General features: G+C 39.0%; 2 protein-coding genes across 2 annotated transcripts; both read right to left on the bottom strand.

Moving 5' to 3' along the window:
• Positions 1 to 1,124: 1,124 nt before the first annotated feature.
• LOC133134623 (caspase-3-like) lies at positions 1,125 to 7,006 on the bottom strand. Its single transcript, XM_061250853.1, has 7 exons — positions 6,501 to 7,006; positions 5,485 to 5,563; positions 4,996 to 5,138; positions 3,756 to 3,884; positions 2,733 to 2,911; positions 2,499 to 2,634; positions 1,125 to 2,229 (listed from the first exon to the last, which is right to left on the bottom strand). Exons 2-7 carry the CDS (start codon positions 5,556 to 5,558, stop codon positions 2,018 to 2,020), a joined length of 873 nt encoding a protein of 290 aa, XP_061106837.1. The 5' UTR covers positions 5,559 to 5,563; positions 6,501 to 7,006; the 3' UTR covers positions 1,125 to 2,017.
• A 1,527-nt stretch (positions 7,007 to 8,533) lies between these two features.
• Positions 8,534 to 13,622, bottom strand: LOC133135248 (caspase-7-like). Its single transcript, XM_061252118.1, has 7 exons — positions 13,399 to 13,622; positions 12,468 to 12,546; positions 11,999 to 12,141; positions 10,764 to 10,892; positions 9,734 to 9,909; positions 9,500 to 9,635; positions 8,534 to 9,055 (listed from the first exon to the last, which is right to left on the bottom strand). Exons 2-7 carry the CDS (start codon positions 12,539 to 12,541, stop codon positions 8,826 to 8,828), a joined length of 888 nt encoding a protein of 295 aa, XP_061108102.1. The 5' UTR covers positions 12,542 to 12,546; positions 13,399 to 13,622; the 3' UTR covers positions 8,534 to 8,825.
• Between the last annotated feature and the right edge of the window lie 2,015 nt (positions 13,623 to 15,637).

The raw sequence follows: 15,637 nt of genomic DNA, 5'->3' as shown, positions 1-15,637 counted from the left end.
GTAATTGTGGAATTGTCATATACGCTTTCATGTAGGCTAGGCTAATAGCGCCGGAAACATAGGCTACAATAACACAGGGAAATTCCTTATCGAGTTGCTGAATGGTGCTTGTGTGTGTGTGTGTGTGTGTGTGTGTGTGCGTGTGTGCTTGTGGGGGGTGGAAAATGTGTGGGCATGTGTGTACATGTGTCTGTATGAATGCACTCCATTCTCCCCAGACGAAGCAGTTCAGTGGAGCACTGTATTTCCTACACGCCGCTCACTCTTCCGTATGTATCTCATGACTAAACAGATATGTTCTTTATATCATGTATACGAATGTATACAAATGGCTGTGTAATCCCATGTTACCTCCCTCTATGGCATCTCTTATCTTGATAGCAAGATAATTTAATTAATAAAACCATTGATTTGCCAGCGATTTGCTGTCTCCATTGGTTTCCAAAGTGTGTCTGTCTGTTTGATCGACAGACAGGAAATACATGCACGTGCGCTGTACGTGCCTGTCGGACTGACACCGTGTATCTGATGAAACTGTAGGCAGAAATTAGGGCTTATAACAGATAATTCTCCCTTCTGTTCTGGCAGGAGTTGAAGCTGTGATTGTCTCACAGGGAATGGGTTGCTGTGGTTCTGAGCTCATATATGCCAGGTGCTCGTCATTATTGATGTGATTCATCGCTCCAATGGAAAGGCCCAATTCAGTATCCAGCTGCGTGTTCATACAGGACTCTTACGGTTGTTTCGTACTTTACATGCATCACTTGTGCACATACTTTGTGTTTAATTGGTTTAATCACACACACACACACACACACACACACACACACACACACACACACACACACACACACACACACACATACACCTCATTTAATCTCTTTTCCTTCCTCTGCAGCATACTGTAAGTGCACATTGTAATTATGATGCATGATGTACATTTTTACCGAGCTCCTGCACTGCAAGTGTTTCATTACAGTAACACAGTATCATGCAACCTGGTAGAAAACTTGAAAGAGAATGGCATAGCAGGTCACCCCTACAGGTTAAGCACCAGCAGCTGTCAGATACTCACAGATAGTAGCCTAACAGTAATCAAACCAGTTTGTTTGTTGAAAATATAATTGTGTAATATAGAGCTCAGTTTAATATTGGCAAAACATAGCATATGGCCTGCCGGCTACAGAGGGCATAAAACTGAAATCTGACTCTGAATACCTCTGTGCTCAGACTGACAGTAACGCAAAATAACCACACATTACAACAGTGATATGCAGAGGAGCATCTCTGAACACATAATGCATCAAACCTCTTAAGTGGATAGGCGACAGCAGCAGAAGACCAATAAGTCTAAAAAATGAAAAATAAATACCGAATAAAGTGCTCACCGAGTGTACATACAGACATTTTTTCTACGGGTTTGCCAGTTTAAGGTGTTTGATTCAATATGCAGTGCCACCCTGTGGTTGACCCTGGTCAGGATGTGGCTGTTCTTTAATCAGTAGGATAATTTGTCATCCAAACCACAACAAGTGTAGACAAGTGTAAACAACCAAAATTATGACACCACAGCATACAGCTTTAATCTACATTATATAACAGCTGAAAGTTTCTTATCAAGCTGCTAAAGGCACTAAGTTATAATCATAATGTATTTGTATTGCTGTCTCTCCTGGAATTATTATTGGATTGCATTATTTTTTTTGGGCAATGTCTTATACAAGAACACAGTTGTTGCTAAGACAAGGTGCAAACTGTCAAAAAAAAAAAAAACCTAATCCTTTCAAGTTGTCATTGTCTAATTGGTTTATAAAACATTACTTCCATGTAAACGGAAGTTTTCACAACTTTGCCAGTGTTTTCCAGAGAGTCAGGGGACTTTCCAAACACATAATTCAAAATCCAATAACTAAAACACTATTAAACCCAAACCCCAATAGATAATCTCCTATAAAGACCCTACATTACATAATAAAGAAGCACAGAGACTTGTTTTACGGTATCTCTTCTGAGAGCATTATTTTTGGAAGTACAGCTCTTTGGTCAGCATAGACACAATGCAGGGTATCTGCTTTTTGGCACAAGGTGTCTGAAAGCTGAGTGCCACCATGTTGTTAACACGGGTCATGAGCTGCATTAGTTCCAGCTGTTTCCCAAACTCGTCCAGAATGAAACACAGGGACTTCATGAACCAGGAGCCATCTTGTTTGTCCCTCCAGGCAAGATACCCTGGGATATAGAAGCAGCAGAAATCAAATACAGAACAGTGAAAAACAAATTAAAGGATAAATGAAATTTGGGAAAATGACTGCAATTAGAGTTGTTGGACTGCAGCTTGTGAAAGGCAATATAGGACTAATTCACAGGTTGACCAGGACTCAAACAAGCAGACATTACAAGATAGTAACTCAAATGACCAGAGATGAATGGAGGTAAATTCCTACTTCCAACTGTTTTTAAAACAATGCGGTAACCATGGCTTCAATGGTGAGGGTTACCTGGAGCAGTGGAGTAGCCATACAGGAAGTCCGCCTCTACAGGGATCCTGGGGGTTGATTCCTCAGCTTCGATAGCTTCGGTATCTCCAAGGCTCATTCCCACGATTCCGCCATCACGTTTTTTACCACGACATGCCTGCCTCACACACAGGGAGCAGCCCACTGTGATTCCCACACACTGTGAGGAAACTTTCATGGGAAAATTTAAACAGGGAGCCGGTTGCATGACGGTACCTGGATGAAGAACAGTTTGGGTTTGCCCACCAGGGTAGCACAGCGGTCTCCTCTGAAGAGGCTGGTCAGTTTGCTGAGCTCCACGTCACGATCAGTCCCATAGATTATCCCGTTCTCCTCCCCGTGACTCAGGATCACGCACACAAAGGAAGCCATCTTGCTGTGATCTTCCTTAGAGACTGAGTAGAATGCGCAGTGTTAGTGGCATCAATCTCTCACAACTACACTGCAAAACCCCCAAAAAACCTCCAATCACTAACACAGCCTGTGACCTCATAGACAAGAGATTGGAGACAGGACTCCATATTTTGCCAAAACCTCTGGAACAAAGCAATCATTGTTTCACAACACACAATGTAATGTATAAAAAAATTGACCGATTCGATTCCTTTTTTGTTAAATCAGCTTGGGTTTGTTATTTTTTACTGATTTTTTCCTCCTCTTAGTTTCCAACTCAATCTTAGTCAGCCTTTACCTTAACCACCAACTATAGCAAATGTTTTCCTGAACAGTCTCAGCTACATGAACAAGCCATGAAACAGTCAATTCATTGTATTATATGTGTGTGAACTGCAAAGAAAGGGAAAAACATAGGTGAAATTCAGAGGTGGAAATGCAGATTCAGAAAGGAAAAGTCCTCCCCAGTATTTTGTTCCAATCACCTAAACCCAATCACGCAAATCACCTGGATTTGCTCAATTTAGCACACTTCTGCAGCCAGGAGCTAGAATAAATCTGATCCCTGGTCTTTCCACCACCTTTTATAACATACAGTCAATACACAATGTGATCCAAAGCTTTTAATTCACATTTCTGTCACTCCAAGGTCATGGCATGAAAACAATATCACACATTACAGAAAACATGAAACATTTACTGTATATAAATTTAAGTAGACCATAATTGGAAAAGAAAACTGTACCAAGTATGACGTAAGTTGAATTATGCCAGTATGCAGTGCATCGCTATGGGAACATTCTGAAAAGAGCATAAACTAAGAAAATGAAGGTGGTCACAACTTGCCTTTGGTCAGCTCCTTCTCCATCTTCGCTACTTCCAGGTCTTTGAAAGTCTTAACGTCATAACCCAGCCATCTGAACGTTTTCTCCGCTCGGTCAGCATCTTCATCTGTGCCTTTGCGAGCGTTCAATCCTTTTGAGAAAAAAATGAGCGAACAGAGATATGACTTATGTTCACACCATCCTGACACACTTTTGCAGGATGCAGGCTATCCTTGGTGGAAACATTTACTGTGGTTCAATACAAAAGTTAATTTGCACCAGCATGCACACTGTCCCTCCTGCACTGGAGTTCTGCATCCTTTAATCTAAATATTAATGGGGTTCACCCTTTCACTACAAGTACAACTACTCAGTCACCAGAACAATCAGCATTCCTGGATATATTCAAAGTGACAGGTGAGCAAATGATACAGACATTTTTTTCTGAATCATACACTGAAATTTGCACGTTATTGACAGTTGTTTTTTTGCTTGTCAAAAAGTGCTTGATAAGCAAACCAAAGGTACAAAGGGAGGCAATTCCAGAGTTTGGGGTCATCAATTTCAAATGCTCAACCTCCTGTTGTTTTTAGTCTAGCCAGAGGGACAGCCAACAAGTCTTGGTCAGAAGACATAAGAGACCAACTAGTGATATAAGGTTTGAGTAAATCACTAATATAGGCAGGTGCAAGACTGTGTCTCAATAATCAAGGAGCAATTAAATACATGAATGGATAATCATCTGCAACACAGGTTGTGACAAAATAGGCTTGAGTTTGTTCCTCAAATGGTAAAAACAGGAACCTGATATGATAATAAAAAATGTCACAGAGGTTTCTAAGACTAGACCAAACAGATTAAGAAAGGGAATCAATAAACTGGCTAAGGATTTAGTTTGCATGGGTTTACTCTGGTTTCTCCGTACACTCAAAGTCATGCATGTCAGGTTAGCCTTTCATTGCCTTTGACCAAGGCCCTGGCCTTGACCTGAAATAGAGTTAGTCTCCAGGTGCAGCACCGTGGCTGCCCACTGCTCATAACTAACCAGGAATCTGACCAAATGCAGAGGATAAATTACCCCACGGGGTTCAATAAACTATATTTTATCTTATCTTAAGAAATACCTTTAAAGTGACTAATAATCTGCCCAAGGGGAAGCATGTTTAATGCAAATATAGAACCATGGGGCACACCCAACAGCGGTACTGCAGATGCATTGCAGGCACATACATATGGTATATGCACAGACCCATTAATGTTACCTTTCTTTTTAAAGTTTTTGTTGTTGATGATGACACACTGGCCAATGCTGGTGTAGTTCATGTTGTATCTGTACTTGTCAGGATCAGAGTCACCAGTCACCTGTGATGGTGCTACCTGTGAGGAGGGGGAGGGCCCCTCTGCCCTGGAGGAGAAAGGAGGAAGGCTGTATTGTTAGTCCTTTATGTAAATATATATCTTTAAATATGTATTTAAAGCATTTTATTCAGGTTTACTATGCTAGAATGTAGCATCCCACTCAACAAAGAGACAGAACCATTATTAACCATTATATTATCAATTACCTAAAAAACAAATCATCTTGACCAAGTGCAAGTGGAGCAAAATTTTATATTTTTGTAGACTGTTTGCAGTACACATGGCAGTTGCATCAGTGGAATACATGTTCTATGCATAGCATATGTCTGCTAATATTCACAGGTATATCAGTGTAGTGACCTGTAACGTTACATTTAACACCACAATCTCACATGAGGCCAGAATCCAGCTGGGTGTCCACACAGTCTCCTTGCGCAGTCTCATTTCCTTTTTCAGTTGCAGACATGGTATCTGGAACCAAACAAGTAAACTCAAATAGTCATTTACCATTTAGGCATTCATCCAGAGTGATTTATATATGTCCATAACTACAAATGACTACCCAAGGTTTTAAGCAACAAAGAGCTGGTGACAAGTCATCAGGGTCACAAACACAGTCGTTAACAAATGACTTAGCATTGGTAGCACGTAAACCTTCAGCATGAAGTCAAGCACCATAATAGGAGCAATAGGGAATGGGTTTGAGGTCAGACAGTAGTTTTCAGTGCAGCAAACGTGTAGACAGTAGCATAATAAATGTAGCACAGTAAAGCCACAATTTCTGTTCAGTGTTGAGCATTAGATAAGCCACAATGGCATTCATACAGGTGTATTTCTGTCCTGTGGTGCATAATAGAGTGACTCAGCTGTCCTGATGTGCAATATAGAGCTTTGAAATTGGAATGCCCCAATAGTCTTGGTGGTTGGCTATTGGTAGCAGGAGACGACTACGCTTACCACTCATGTGATTTTGAGGATGATCTACAAAGGGGAAAACTAGCCCCGTTGATGAGTGAAATGAATTTGGATACCTATTTTTGATTCCAATTCATTTATAAAAAAAATAAACAAATGATACCAACTAATTCAATACTCCTCTTCATTAACCTATGTTTAAAGTAAGGGCACCCAGAGGGAAAAAAGATGAACAGTCTAAATGAGTAATACATACAGTAGGACTACAGGCCAGTTCAGATCAAGATGACAATTTTATTAACATTCCGGCCCGTTCTATGGCCCAGTATAGCAAAACATTTCAAAATAACAGTCAAAGTCTACAGTCAATTTGATGTATGATGTAGCCTATTAATCACTTAACACCCTTTGTTCAGTGTCCCAATGTTCAAAACTATATGCAGTGTTACCCGAATATGCAAGGTGTGACAGAAAGAAATACTTGATAACTTACATGGATCTCCTCGACTTCACGATATGAACAAATCCAGATATGAAGTTATGGCAGCTACCTTCCTAGGTAACCTATATTCTTGTCCGACTTCATCAAGACCGGTGACAAATATCAGCGTATGTAGCTGTAGATGGGTAGACAATCTGTTTCGGTTTTGACTGCCGTCAAATTCAGGCTGCGCAGATGTTTCACCTGGGAAGAGCACTGGCTATAGCCTGACGGAATTATACATACCTGCAGCCGAGGAGTGCGGACGCAAAACGTTCCTTCTGACTGCTTACAAGGAAGTTGGCACTCCCTGTAGGACATTAATCATTAATGGATATTCACTTCGTTGTACGTCGCTCTGGATAAGTGCCATTAACGTAATGTAATGTAATTATTTGTTCCCTGAGGAACCGTCTCTGATACTTTCGTTTTTTGAGGAATTTATTTTTGAGGAATTAAGCATTTTCCCGTATGGTAGCGGTGTTACTTATGTCGCCAGTTTCGGAGCCTTACTTTGTTCGAAATGTACAAACGTCGTCTCATAAAGTTGGCCTTCCTGTTATTTACTCGACTCGTCACTGTATTGCAACACAATGTTTACTATTCAGGGCTGACCAGTTCTTTCAGGCTACTTTCATTCTTGACATAGGCCTATTCATTATTCTATTAATGGCATTACCTCAAATTACTATATCGTTACTTTACTGCCCACAATTGTATTTTATATGTACTTTGTACTGTTTATTTAATTTTAAAAAATAGCTTTTTTTTTTTTTTGTTCTTCAGACATGACCTATTATTTTACGTTAGCATTGTCATTCACACAAATGGTCCCATTCACTGGTGCTAATATGTACTGCTGCTAATGTAAATGTTGAAACAGCGGTTTATGTACAATAAAATGATAATAATAATAATAATAATAATAATAATAATAATAATAATAATAATAATAATAATACATTGATGCAGATCGAAAATGTTTTTATTATTATATGCGTCCCTGAAATATAATTAAATATTTACAGGAAAACCCCAAATGTAAGACTTGATTCATGACAATAGCTTTGTCATGATGTTTTACTGTTTACAAATCTACCCTCTTTAAATTTCCGAAAATTCTTAAGGGAAAGAAACGAATTCACATGTAAAGCACACTTGATCAGTGGTCTACAAAAAATGTCATTTATGTGCACGACCTATAACCAAATACCCAGAAAACTATTCTTCATACGTTTTATTTACACTCTAACAACAGCAGCACTTTCGCAGTTTAACTAATTGTACTTGAATTCCACAGATCTGCCGTCACCATTTTATGACATAAAATGCACGGCAAAGTTTGTTTGTCCCGTGCAGCCAGCATTACCACTGGCCAAGATTGCTTTTGGAAAGTTTTTTTTTGTAAGACCGGTAAACACCCAGTCCCGGTGGTGAAAAGTCCACTATCTCAGGTTCGTGATTTAGGTGAGCTCTTGGATCCTAGAATGAATAAGTAACTAATGTTAAAGAGGAAGATACAGACTTATTATTTGAAATCTTTTATTATCAAGTTCTTGAGGAAGGGTCAGTGAACAGAGAAAGTCTTCTTCCAACGCTCAGTGAATGTCTTCCACGAATGGTACCATACATTACTTCTTTATAGAATAGACTTGACACAAAAAAGGTTTTGCACACATAATAGAGAACTAAAAACTAAAAGCTGTGTGCTACCCCCTGTCATTGCTAAGGCCATTATGGCCATTGCTTTGATGAGTGGCTGTATGTGGATTTTTGATTATCTGTCATCTGATTCTAATTTCAATATCAGTTATCATTTTTATCATTGTTATTGTGCTTATCAGACTTTATTAATTTGGCAACAAACGTGTGGGTAATCTTAGACACTGAGTGTTAAGCAGTGAGGAAGACCTCTTTTGTAAGCAGGGACACAATGCAGGGCATTTGCTTTTTTCTACTGGTTTGCTTTCACCTACCCCAGGTGAATGCACTCGTGTTTCTCCTACATTGTCAGATGAAGTGTAGACAAGTGTAAACAACCAAAATAATGACACCACAGCATATAGCTTTAATCTACATTATATCAAAGCTGAAAGACTCTTAGCAAGCTGCTAAAGGCACTAAGTTAAAATCAATATATTTTATGAATGTATTTGTATTGCTGTCTCTCCTGGAAGTATTATTGGATGATTGTAGAGAGCACGAGATTGCTACAAACACATAATTAATAAACCAATAATTAAAACACAAGTAAACCCAAATACATGCCTCCTTATAGATCCTACATTACATAATAAAGAATCACAGACTTGTTTTACAGTATCTATTAGGAGAGCATTATTTAGGGAAGTACAGCTCTTTGGTCAGCATAGAGACAATGCAGGGTATCTGCTTCTTGGCATGAAGCGATGATTTGCTGTTGGTCGACTGAAAGCTCAGTGCCACCATGTTGTTAACACGGGTCATGAGCTGCATTAGTTCCAGCTGTTTCCCAAACTCCTCCAGAATGGAACACAGGGACTGAATGAACCAGGAGCCATTTTGTGCGTTCCTCCAGGCGTAGTACCCTGGGACAGAGAAGCAGAAATCAACTGCAGAACAGTAAGAACCAAATAATAAACTAAATTGGCAATGACAGCCTTTTCCAGCAACTATGGCTGTACAAAGCACTTTACAGGTAATGCCTCTCATTCACCCGTTTTATAAAATCAAAAGTTTGGGAAATATGTTTAAAATATTAATGTATATTTTATAGACAATTGGCAAGAGAAAAACATGCTAAGATAGTCTTGGACTGCTGTTTGTAAAAGCATAATTTTTTAAGGAACAGCAATGGGAGATTATAGGCGTTATAGGCAATATATTTGACTCATTTACAGGTTGACCAGGATTCAAACAAGCAGACATTACAAGATAGTAACTCAAATGACCAGAGATAAATGGAGGTAAATTCCTACTTCCAACTGCTTTTAAAACAATGCGGTAACCATGGCTTCAATGGTGAGGGTTACCTGGAGCAGTGGAGTAGCCATACAGGAAGTCCGCCTCTACAGGGATCCTGGGGGTTGATTCCTCAGCTTCGATAGCTTCTGAATCTCCAAAGCTCATTCCTACGATTCCGTCATCAAATTCTTTACCACGACATGCCTGCCTCACACACAGGGAGCAGCCCACTGTGATTCCCACACACTGGGAGGAAACTTTCATGGGAAAATGTAAACAGGGAGCCGGTTGCATGACAGTACCTGGATGAAAAACAGTTTGGGTTTGCCCACCAGGGTAGCACAGCGGTCTCCTCTGAAGAGGCTGGTCAGTTCGCTGAGCTCCACCTCACGATCAGTCCCGAAGATCACTTTATCCTCCCCGTGACTCAGGAGCACGCACACAAAGGAAGCCATCTTGCTGTGATCCTCCTTAGAGACTGAGTACAATGCACAGTGTTAGTGGCATCAATCTCTCACAACTACACTGCAAAACCCCCAAAAAACCTCCAATCACTATCCTTTCACACAGCCTGTGACCTCATAGACAAGAGATTGGAGACAGGACTCCATATTTTGCCAAAACTTCTGGAACAAAGCAATCATTGTTTCACAACACACAATGTAATGTATAAAAAAATTGACCGATTCGATTCCTTTTTTGTTAAATCAGCTTGGGTTTGTTATTTTTTACTGATTTTTTCCTCCTCTTAGTTTCCAACTCAATCTTAGTCAGCCTTTACCTTAACCACCAACTATAGCAAATGTTTTCCTGAACAGTCTCAGCTACATGAACGAGCCATGAAACAGTCAATTCATTGTATTATATGTGTGTTTGAACTGCAAAGAAAGGAAAAAACATAGGTGAAATTCAGAGGTGGAAATGCAGATTCAGAAAGGAAAAGTCCTCCCCAGTATTTTGTTCCAATCACCTAAACCCAATCACGCAAATCACCTGGATTTGCTCAATTTAGCACACTTCTGCAGCCAGGAGCTAGAATAAATCTGATCCCTGGTCTTTCCACCACCTTTTATAACACACAGTCAATACACAATGTGATCCAAAGCTTTTAATTCACATTTCTGTCACTCCAAGGTCATGCCATGAAAACAATATCACACATTACAGAAAACATGAAACATTTACTGTATATAAATTTAAGTGGACCATAATTGGAAAAGAAAACTGTACCAAGTATGATGTAAGTTGAATTATGCCAGTATGCAGTGCATCGCGATGGGAACATTCTGAAAAAGAGCATAAACTAAGAAAATGAAGGTGGTCACAACTTGCCTTTAGTCAGCTCCGTCACCATCTTTGCTACTTTCAGGTCTTTGAAAGTCTTAACGTCATAACCCAGCCATCTGAACGTTTTCTCCACTCGGTCAGCATCTTTATCTGTGCCTTCGCGAGCGTCCAATCCTTTTGAGAAAAAAATGAGCGAACAGAGATATGACTTATGTTCACACCATCCTGACACACTTTTGCAGGATGCAGGCTATCCTTGGTGGAAACATTTACTGTGGTTCAATACAAAAGTTCATTTGCACCAGCATGCACACTGTCCCTCCTGCACTGGAGTTCTGCCTCCTTTAATCTAAATATTAATGGGGTTCACCCTTTCACTACAAGTACAACTACTCAGTCACCAGAACAATCAGCATTCCTGGATATATTCAAAGTGACAGGTGAGCAAATGATACAGACATTTTTTTCTGAATCATACACTGAAATTTGCACGTTATTGACAGTTGTTTTTTTGCTTGTCAAAAAGTGCTTGATAAGCAAACCAAAGGTACAAAGGGAGGCAATTCCAGAGTTTGGGGTCATCAATTTCAAATGCTCAACCTCCTGTTGTTTTTAGTCTCGCCAGAGGGACAGCCAACAAGTCTTGGTCAGGAGACATAAGAGACCAACTAGTGATATAAGGTTTGAGTAAATCACTAATATAGGCAGGTGCAAGACTGTGTCTCAAAAATCAAGAGCGATTAAATACATGAATGGATAATCATCTGCAACACAGGTTGTGACAAAATAGGCTTGAGTTTGTTCCTCAAATGGTAAAAACAGGAACCTGATATGATAATACAAAATGTCACCGAGGTTTCTAAGACTAGACCAAACAGATTAAGAAAGGGAATCAATAAACTGGCTAAGGATTTAGTTTGCATGGGTTTACTCTGGTTTCTCCGTACACTCAAAGTCATGCATGTCAGGTTAGCCTTTCATTGCCTTTGACCAAGGCCCTGGCCTTGACCTGAAATAGAGTTAGTCTCCAGGTGCAGCACCGTGGCTGCCCACTGCTCATAACTAACCAGGAATCTGACCAAATGCAGAGGATAAATTACCCCACGGGGTTCAATAAACTATATTTTATCTTATCTTAATACCTTTAAAGTGACGAATAATCTGCCCAAGGGGAAGCATGTTTAATGCAAATATAGAACCATGGGGCACACCCAACAGCGGTACTGCAGATGCATTGCAGGCACATACATATGGTATATGCACAGACCCATTAATGTTACCTTTCTTTTTAAAGTTTTTGTTGTTGATGATGACACACTGGCCAATGCTGGTGTAGTTCATGTTGTATCTGTACTTGTCAGGATCAGAGTCACCAGTCACCTGTGATGGTGCTACCTGTGAGGAGGGGGAGGGCCCCTCTGCCCTGGAGGAGAAAGGAGGAAGGCTGTATCGTTAGTCCTTTATGTAAATATATATCTTTAAATATGTATTTAAACCATTTTATTCAGGTTTACTATGCTAGAATGTAGCATCCCACTCAACAAAGAGACAGAACCATTATTAACCATTATATTAAAAATTACCTAAAAAAAAAATCATCTTGACCAAGTGCAAGTGGAGCAAAATTTTATATACACATGGCAGTTGCATCAGTGGAATACATGTTCTATGCATAGCATATGTCTGCTAATATTCACAGGTATATCAGTGTAGTGACCTGTAACGTTACATTTAACACCACAATCTCACATGAGGCCAGAATCCAGCTGGGTGTCCACACAGTCTCCTTGCGCAGTCTCATTTCCTTTTTCAGTTGCAGACATGGTATCTGGAACCAAACAAGTAAACTCAAATAGTCATTTAGCATTTAGGCATTCATCCAGAGTGATTTATATATGTCCATAACTACATATGACTACCCAAGGTTTGAAGCAACAAGGAGCTGGTGACAAGTCATCAGGGTCCCAAACACAGTCGTTAACAAATGACTTAGCATTGGTAGCACGTAAACCTTCAGCATGAAGTCAAGCACCATAATAGGAGCAATAGGGAATGGGTTTGAGGTCAGACAGTAGTTTTCAGTGCAGCAAACGTGTAGACAGTAGCATAATAAATGTAGCACAGTAAAGCCACAATTTCTGTTCAGTGTTGAGCATTAGATAAGCCACAATGGCATTCATACAGGTGTATTTCTGTCCAATGATGCATAATCAAAAAAAATGACAATAAGAAAAACTTGGAATGCCCCAATAGTCTTGGTGGTTGGCTATTGGTAGCAGGAGATGACTAAGCTTACCACTCATGTGATTTTGAGGATGATCTACAAAGGGGAAAACTAGCCCCGTTGATGAGTGAAATGAATTTGGATACCTATTTTTGATTCCAATTCATTTATAAAAAAATAAACAAATGATACCAACTAAATTGAATGAGTAATACATACAGTAGGACTACAGGCCTGTTCAGATCAAGATGACAATTTTATTAACATTCCTGATCGTTCTATGGCCCAGTATAGCAAAACATTTCAAAATAACAGTCAAACTCTACAGTCAATTTGATGTATGATGTAGCCTATTAATCACTTAACACCCTTTGTTCAGTGTCCCAATGTTCAAAACTATATGCAGTGTTACCCGAATATGCAAGGTGTGACAGAAAGAAATACTTGATAACTTACATGGATCTTCTCGACTTTACGATATAAACAAATCCAGATATGAAGTTATGGCAGCTACCTTCCTAGGTAACCTATATTCTTGTCCGACTTGATCAAGACCGGTGAAAAATATCAGCTTATGTAGCTGTAGATGGGTAGACAATCTGTTTCGGTTTTATGTCAGCGTAAAGTTTCAATGACTGCCGCCAAATTCAGGCTGCGCAGATTTTTCACCTGGGAGGATCACTGGCTATAGGCTGACGGAATTATCATACCTACAGCCGAGGAGTGCGTAGCATTGGCTTTCGTGAACAAATTCTGACTGTTTACAAGGAAGTTGGCACTCCCTGTAGGACATCAATTATTAATGGTTACGTGGCATTAATGTAATGCAATGTAATTATTTGTTCCCTGAGGAACCGTCTCTGATACTTTCGTTTTTTGAGGAATTTATTTTTGAGGAATTAAACATTTTCCCGTATGGTAGCGGTAAAATGTTTCGGAGCCTTACTTTGTTCGAAATGTACAAACGTCATCTCATAGGGTTGGCCTTCCTGTTATTTACTCGACTTTATTCCTCACTGTATTGCAATACAACGTTTACTACTCAGTTTTTTCAGGCAACTTTCATTCTTGACATAGGCCTATTCATTATTCTATTAATGGCATTACCCCAAATTACTATATCGTTACTTTACTGCCCACAATTGTATTTCATATGTACTTTGTCCTGTTTATTTTATTTTCAACTAGAAGAACCACGTGTGCTTTTTGTTCTTCAGACATGACCTATTATTTTACGTTAGCATTGTCATTCACACAAATGGTCCCATTCACTGGTGCTAATATGTACTGCTGCTAATGTAAATGTTGTAACAGCGGTTTATGTACAATAAAATAATAATAATAATAATAATAATAATTATTATTATTATTATTATTATTATTATTATTATTATTATTATTATTATTATTATTATAATTATAATAATAATACATTGATGCAGATCGAAAATGTTTTTATTATTGTTTGTATGCGTCCCTGAATTATAATGAAATATTTACAGGAAAACCCCAAATGTAAGACTTGATACATGACAATAGCTTTGTCATGATGTTTACTGTTTACAAATCTACCCTCTTTTAATGTTCATTTCCGAAAATTCTTAAGGGAAAGAAAAGTTAAGAATTCACATGTAAAGCACACTTGATCAGTGGTCTAAAAAAATGTCATTTATGTGCACGACCTTTATCCAAATACCTAGAAAACTATTCTTCATACGTTTTATTTACACTTTAACAACCCCAGCACTTTCGCAGTTTAACGAATTGTACTTGAATTCCACAGATCTGCCGTCACCATTTTATGACATAAAATGCACGTCAAAGTTTGTCCTATTAACGTGCAGCCAGCATTGCCACTGGCCAGGATTGCTTTTGGAAAGTTTTTTTGGTAAGACCGGTAAACACCCGGTTCCGGTGGTGAAAAGTCCACTATCTCAGGTTCGTGATTTAGGTGAGCTCTTGGATCCTAGAATGAATAAGTAACTAATGTTAAAGAGGAAGATACAGACTTATTATTTGAAATCTTTTATTATCAAGTTCTTGAGGAAGGGTCAGTGAACAGAGAAAGTCTTCTTCCAACGCTCAGTGAATGTCTTCCACTAATGGTACAATACATTACTTCTTTATAGACTTGACACAAAAAAGGTTTTGCACACATAATAGAGAACTAAAAACTAAAAGCTGTGTGCTACTCCCTATCATTGCTAAGGCCATTATGACCATTGCTTTGATGAGTGGCTGTGTGTGGATTTTTGATTATCTGTTAAATTACTTGCATTGTGGGGTTCATTATTATATAGTATTTACTAAACTTTATTTAACCAGGAATTTCCCATTGAGAACAAAATCTCTTCTGCAAGGGGGACCTGGCATAGGGCTACAACACAGAGTTACAAAACAAGACAGTTGACAATCACGTGACAAACATCAAATAGGAAATAAGACAGCGGAATAACAATAATTTCTTTCTAATTTCAATATCAGTTATCATTTTTATCATTGTTATTGTACCTGTCAGACTTTATTAATTTGGCAACAAACGTGTGGGTAACCTTAGACATTGAGTGTTAAGCAGTGAGGAAGAACTCTTTTGTAAGCATGGACACAATGCAGGGCATTTGCTTTTTTCTACTGGTTTGCCAGTAGAAAGTAGAAGTGTGCTGAAAGACCCTAGAGGGAAGTACAATTTCAACTG

The sequence above is a fragment of the Conger conger genome, chromosome 8 (assembly GCF_963514075.1).
Source record: "Conger conger chromosome 8, fConCon1.1, whole genome shotgun sequence".
Lineage (NCBI taxonomy): Eukaryota > Metazoa > Chordata > Actinopteri > Anguilliformes > Congridae > Conger > Conger conger.
The sequence above is the reverse complement of the archived record's forward strand: the minus strand, read 5'-3'. Positions and strand labels throughout refer to the sequence as shown.

Bases quoted from the DNA above. Each gene is read 5' to 3' on its own strand.
- LOC133134623 (XM_061250853.1), bottom strand. From the start codon at position 5,558: ATGTCTGCAACTGAAAAAGGAAATGAGACTGCGCAAGGAGACTGTGTG. The intron at 2,912-3,755 runs GCAAGTTGTGAC...CATTCTACTCAG, and splicing joins GGAGAAGGAGCTGACCAAAG to TCTCTAAGGAAGATCACAGC. The intron at 2,635-2,732 runs GTACCGTCATGC...TGTGTGAGGCAG, and splicing joins CCAAACTGTTCTTCATCCAG to GCATGTCGTGGTAAAAAACG.
- LOC133135248 (XM_061252118.1), bottom strand. From the start codon at position 12,541: ATGTCTGCAACTGAAAAAGGAAATGAGACTGCGCAAGGAGACTGTGTG. The intron at 10,893-11,998 runs GTAACATTAATG...TTTTCTCAAAAG, and splicing joins CAAAAACTTTAAAAAGAAAG to GATTGGACGCTCGCGAAGGC. The intron at 9,636-9,733 runs GTACTGTCATGC...TGTGTGAGGCAG, and splicing joins CCAAACTGTTTTTCATCCAG to GCATGTCGTGGTAAAGAATT.